Source organism: Hyla sarda, chromosome 9 (genome assembly GCF_029499605.1).
Source record: "Hyla sarda isolate aHylSar1 chromosome 9, aHylSar1.hap1, whole genome shotgun sequence".
In the NCBI taxonomy this organism is placed as follows: Eukaryota; Metazoa; Chordata; class Amphibia; order Anura; family Hylidae; genus Hyla; species Hyla sarda.
Window position 1 is genome coordinate 172,525,174 of NC_079197.1, and position 6,873 is coordinate 172,532,046.

A 6,873-nucleotide genomic window follows, 5' to 3' on the forward strand; every position below is an offset into this window, starting at 1 on the left:
CAGTTTTCTCACATCAAGAAGTAGATGTATAGACATTGATAAGAGTAAAAGTACAGCTCCTGGGCCCCAGTACAATCTCTATATAACAAGCGCTCCCAACCATTATTCACCAGTTATAGTACCGATCTCATATTTGGTAGAAGACCCCATCAGACTCCAGGGTATAAGTGTAATTGTTCCCTCTACATCTTGTATAGTTAGGACTTTTTAACTCCACGTGTGAAAGTTCCCATGACTGATCTACTTTGATCTCCTTTGATTTGCTTTGTGATGAGTTGATCCTTATAAATCCTATTAAAGGGGTACTCCACTGCCACACGACATCCCCTCAATTCAAGTCTATGGGAGGGTAGTGGAGTACCCCTTTAATTTATAATGGATCTTTCAGGTTTCACTTTGATTTCCACAGTGTAGTAGAAGCCACAGAAACCCTGAAAGAAGGACAACAGGGGTATCGGGAGACTTTTATGATATGGTTTATATTATACCATTTTTGGGACCACCGACATCTCGCCTAGATACACAACATTCCTTACAAACAATAAAGCAATGGATTTCCTGACAAGTGACTATAATGATTAGTTATCATTCTAAACATAAAGAATACTTTCATACTGACAAAATCATGTAATGTAGGGCGTCCTCTTTCCTGGGATTCCCATTTATCAGATATTCTCAGAATGTTGTAAATTAAACACTTTTTGTCATACATGGCTCGACCATCTTGGTGGTTACAGTTCTCAGATGAGTCCCTTAAAGGGGTACTCCGCTGCTAGACATCCCCTATCTCTCCTATGAGCATGTTCGCTTCGGGTCTGATTACTGGCGATCACGGGGGCCGGAGCATTGTGAAGTCACGGCCCGCCCCCTTGTGACATCACGCTCTGCCCCCTCAATGCAAGCCTATGGGAGGGGGCGTGTAACGCCCCCTCCCATAGGCTTGCATTGAGGGGGCGGAGTGTGACGTTACACAGGGGTGGGGCCGTGACGTCACAGTGCTCCGGCCCCCGTGATCGCTAGTAATCAGACCCGGAGCGAAAGTGCTAGGGGAACTGATTATAACGGGATGCTGCATGCAAGGTCACAGGGGTCCCCATCGGCGGGACCACCGCAATCAGGCATCTTATCCCCTATTCTTTGGATAGGGGATAAGATGTCTTAGCGCCGGAGTACCTCTTTAAATGGGTACTCCACTGCTAGACATCTTATCCCTTATCCAAAGGATAGGGGATAAAATGTCTGATTGTGGGGTCCCGCTGCTGGGGCCTGTGAGATCTTCCACAGCACCCGGTGTTCAAAGTAAATCGCCAGGCTCCTGAGGCAGTGGTCATGACATCACGGACACGCCCCTCGTGACGTCACATCACCCCCCCCCCCCCTCTCAAACAAGGGGTGTGGTCGTGACGTCATTATCACGGCCTCCGGCTCCGAGTGTTTTGAACGTTGGAGCAGCGGAGTACCCCTTTACTGGTTTCATTAACACTAGGTGGCAATATTGCTTAAGCATTTCTTAAAATACATTAACAGAAGAATATAATGTTCAACATTGTAGAATGTGTTACCACGCCCCCTCATGCCATCACACCACGCCCCCCTCCATTCATGTCTATGGGAGGGGGCGTGGTGGGCGACACCCCCCCCCCCTCCCATCCACGTGAATGGAGGGTGCATGGTGTGATATCACAACCACTTCCGCAGGAACCCAGCGTTTTTTTACAACACTGGGTGCTGCGGGAGATCGTGGAAGGCCCTAGCAGCGGGACCCCTCCCCCCCCCCCCCCCCCCCCCCCGATTAGACATCTTATCCCCTATTCTTTGGATAGAGGATAAGATGTCTAGCTGCCAAGTGCCCCTTTAAACTCTACTGAATTATTTCAAAGTACTACCCAGTAGGCCAACTCTCTCACACCACTAGACCTCACAAAGGCCATCCTCAAGGTCTACACTCAACACCATCAGAGGGTAGGCTTGTTAATACTCTCAAGGACCCCACTTTTTTCAACCTCTCCCACTATTTTCAAGGCCCAGTCTTCTTCTCTCAGAATTGTCCCAACTAGGCCACAACTTAGACCCCATAATCCAGGCCAATAGACATACAGGGAAACAGAATTCCACCACAGATATCTACCGGATTACAGTTTTCCCTTAACCCCCAAATATGGATCTAACTTTCCAGGCTTGATCCCCCCACTGCACGCCCCCTACAGGATTCCCTGTATAAGACTGACTTAATGTCCACAGCCCCAACTGACTTTCCAACGTTCACCACTCCCAGGCTGATAAAACACTGCAAGCCATTCTCCACCATGGCCAGAATATTCTAGCCTAATAATAATGGCAGACATTTTACCACCTCTTGGCTGGGCAGCTGAACCGTTTCCCCTCAGAGGTTCCTGACAGCACAGATAACCCCTGGCGCCTCAACAGCCTCCAGCCCCAATATCTCTCCTATAAAAGCACAAAGAGCGCTGTGATGTCCAAAACTCAGGACAATTCTTCTACTACCATGGCCAACAGCACAAAGGATGTCAATACACTCCCTGATTGACATGGTGGAACAACTCAACCTCTTCGGAGACTTCAAGCCACGCCCCCTCCCATAGACATGAATAGAGGGGGCATGGCCTGACATCACGAGGGGGCGTGGCCCCCCGCGTTCAGACATCTTTTCCCCTATCCTTGGGATAGGGGATAAGATGCATTTGGCTGGAATACCCCTTTAATTCTAAGTAATCTTTTTGGTAATCAAATAATGTTACCCTAGAAAAGGCTTTTTATTCATGTTTATCAGCATTTTTTGTTCATTTTAATATATTAGAGTTATAGAGCCAGGGCTAGTAACACAGCAGCCAGAAATACTTACTGTATACCCTAAGTATACACTATACCATGCAGCATAGGCTGTTATTAGAGAATAATGTAGAGGTCCTTGTGTATGGCTTGTGCTTACCTGTTTTAGTTGATTGGGCAGACATGGGGTTTTCAACCATACTAATTGCAATTCCATCACTGAAATGATTTCCTAAAGTTGCCTACATTTCCTATGAATCCTTTGGCTTTGCAGAGAGAGGGTGTAGAGTCTCATCACTGCACCCCTGGTCATCTTATTAGGCTGCTGGAGCTGCAGTTTACCCAAGTGAACTGATTAAACACATAAACGAATCGGGTCACTTTACATGCTTTTAGAGAAATCATAATTAAGAAGATTTCAAGTTTTTGGGCTGTGTTCAAATATTGAACTGATACTGTATTTTTCACAAATGTTTATGGAATTTTGGCTGTTTTGTTGTAATTTTTCAAAATCACTGTATAAAATCACAAAAAAAAAAAAAAAAAAAGACTGAAAAATACAGCAAAAGATGCAAAGTATGAACACAGCCTCAGGTGACGTGTATAACTACTATATATCCTGAGCCCATAGAGATAGCAGCAGTATACAGATAGAGCTGAAATGAAGGTGTAAAACTGCTATATATCTTGATCCCATAGAGATAGCAGCAGCATACAGATAGAGCTGGGAGGGGAGGTGTATAACTACTATATGTCCTGATTCCATAGAGATAGCAGCAGTATACAGATAGAGCTGAAAGGGAAGGTGTAAAACTGCTATATATCTTGATCCCATAGAGATAGCAGCAGTATACAGATAGAGCTGTGAGGGGAGGTGTATAACTACTATATGTCCTGATTCCATAGAGATAGCAGCAGTATACAGATAGAGCTGAAAGGTAAGGTGTAAAACTGCTATATATCTTGATCCCATAGAGATGGCAGCAGTATACAGATAGAGCTGGGAGGGGTCTGTGAGCTAGCAGGAACTTTTTGGTTAGCTGACCCAGGACTGGCTACTTTCTCTGACACACACATTAAGCACTGTGATGTCCTGTGGGTCAAACTGGTGATCACATGACCCAGTTACAACAATGAAAGTCATGGATGCAGCTGAGCCTGAATAAAACAGATGGCGCTGTAGGACTAGTGATGTTGAGTGTACATGATATAGGCACAAAACTCGAGTGCATCTTTAGGGCAGTGTTATCCTTTTGACTTGTTTTTATTTCTTTTCAGGCAACCACTTCTTGAGTGCAGTCTTCACTTCACTGTTTCTTAGGCAGTATATGAATGGATTGAACATTGGAGTCAACGTGGTATACATGAGGGTGACAAATTTACCCTTGTGAGGTGATAAAACAGATGATGGTCTGAAATACATGGAGACCGCCGAAGCGGAAAAGAGGAAGAAAACCATAAGATGGGATGCACAGGTGGAAAAGGCCTTCTGTCTACCTGTAGATGAGTGTATACGAAGAATGGCCATAGTAATACGAATATAGGAAAGGACAGTGAGGGAAGAAGGGACCAGGGCCACCAAGGAGCCTTCAGTGAAGATCAGAAGTTGGTTGAGGGATGTGTCAGAGGTAGATATCTCCAGCAGTGGAGGGATGTCACAGAATAGATGAGGAATATGAGCTTGGTAATGAAAGTCCAACAGAGACGTCACCATAGCATGGAGGAAAGCGTGTAGAGATGCACAGGCACAGCATGTGGAAGACAAGATCACACACATGTGCCAATTCATGATTGTCGAATATCTCAGCGGATGACATATAGCGGCATATCGGTCATAAGCCATCACAGACAATAACAAGTTCTCACTATTCCCGAAGGCATGGAAGAAAAAGATCTGAGCAATGCAGGATCGGAGGGAGATGACCGTTTTCTGGTATAACATTGTAGCCAACATACTGGGGACGGTGGTGGAGGAAAACAAGAAGTCCATAAGGGAGAAGCTCCACAAGAGCTGATACATGGGAGAATGAAGACGGGGATTGACTGCGATGACACTCAACATCATGGCGTTTCCTGAAACGGTGATCAGATAAATAAGGAGAAAGAATACGAAGAGTGGAAGACGGAGTTCAGGGGCATCTGAGAGGCTGAAAAGAAATAATTCTGTAGGTGGAGTGATGTTCATGAGATGTGACGATGGAGACCTGGAGACGAAGGAATCATATGTTCTTATGAGGATATTTACACTATATTTACCTTTCCCGACACTACATAACTCTACATTTGTAGTAAAATCCTGCATATAACATCATACAGCAACATTTGTTTTCCTCCATTCATATTCAGTGTCGTCGCGGTAGTTCAGCTTGCTGTCACTTGGAATGCCACAGAACCAGGTCCCCCTTCAGCTCCTAATCTCGTCTCTTCTTCCTGCTTCTGAGGCTAGCGGCTGGAGCACAACCTGCCCGCTCAGCCAATCACTGGTCGAGAGCGGACCACTGCTCTGGGCAGTCACTGGCTATGTGGCAGGTCCTTCTCCGACCTCTTATCCCAGAAGATGGCAGAAGGACCAAAAGGAGACGAACAGGCAGGCAAGCAGACTGCTACAGTGAGATGAGAGACTTCACCATGAGACCTACAGGAAACCAACAAACTCTGAATGCAGCTCTGGATGGGACTTCAGTATTGTTTTTCTAAACAACTTTTTTTTTTTACCAAAAGAATGAAATTATATTGGTAATGTTTTGTTGACTAGATGACAGAAAAAGTGAGAACAAAGATAGAATAAAGAGTCTTGGGGATGAGAATTTGAACAGCTTAAATGGGCACTGTCATTAAACATGATTTTTTATATTTGATTCCTTATGCCAAATAAATAAATTTTGTAATTAACTTCCAAAAAAGCAAAATAATAAAAATGTTTTATGTTAGTTCTTCGGCTGTATACTTCTGGCCACCAGGGGTCTCCCTTCTTGGCCAGAACACATTCCATCTGCTCAAAATCTCAGATTTTGGTCTCCTGCTTGTAATGGCAGGAGAACAAACTCAGGAAGTGTTCCTCTGCACAGAGCTTGATTGACAGCTGCACTGAGCTTGATTGACAGCTGCAAAGAGCCTCACTGAAAGATGCAAAGAGCCTCACTGAAAGATGCAAAGAGCCTCACTGAAAGATGCAAAGAGCCTCACTGAAAGATGCAAAGAGCCTCACTGAAAGATACATAGAGCCTCACTGAAAGATACAAAGAGCCTCACTGAAAGATGCATTGATTCACTGAAAGATGCATAGAGCCTCACTGAAATATGCAAAGAGCCTCCCTGAAAGAAGCACAAATTGAAAGCTGCTGCACAGAGCTTAAGGTCTTCTATTCATCACAGCACTGCAATGATGTGAGGGCAGAAGTGGTCCCCCCAGCAGGCTTCAGTGATGTCATGCCTGCTGGGAAACGCCCACTTTCTCCTGCTGGGAGATTGCACTATGTGAGTAAGAAGAAATGTATGATACACAGCTTTTTAAAGCTCTGAATTTTTTTGCTAAGGGTGGGAGGGGTGTTAGGAGTAGTAAGGAAACATAGACTGAGTTAGTTTAGAAAAGTTAATTTAGTGACGGGTACTCTTTAAGAGCAATTTCTAAAAATATGTTTGGCTTTGTTCTTGTTCACAGTACAGGGTGGGCCATTTATATGGATACACCTTAATAAAATGGGAATGGTTGGTGATATTAACTTCCTGTTTGTGGCACATTAGTATATGTGAGGGGGGGAACTTTTCAACATGGGAGGTGACCATGGCGGCCATTTTGAAGTCGGCCATTTTGAATCCAACTTTTGTTTTTTCAATAGGAAGAGGGTCATGTGACACATCAAACTTATTGGGAATTTCACAAGAAAAACAATGATGTGCTTGGTTTTAATGTAACTTTATTCTTTCATGAGTTATTTACAAGTTTCTGACCACTTATAAAATGTGTTCAATGTGCTGCCCATTGCGTTGGATTGTCAATGCAACCCTCTTCTCCCACTCTTCACACACTGATAGCAACACCGCAGGAGAAATGCTAGCACAGGCTTCCAGGATCCGTATACA

At 44.5% G+C, this 6,873-nt stretch overlaps 1 protein-coding gene across 1 annotated transcript; it reads right to left on the reverse strand.

The window, feature by feature from the left end:
- Positions 1-4,054: 4,054 nt before the first annotated feature.
- LOC130292021 (olfactory receptor 1361-like) lies at positions 4,055-5,577 on the reverse strand. The gene has a single exon (XM_056541452.1). It carries the CDS (start codon positions 5,090-5,092, stop codon positions 4,055-4,057), a length of 1,038 nt encoding a protein of 345 aa, XP_056397427.1. The 5' UTR covers positions 5,093-5,577.
- Positions 5,578-6,873: the final 1,296 nt, after the last annotated feature.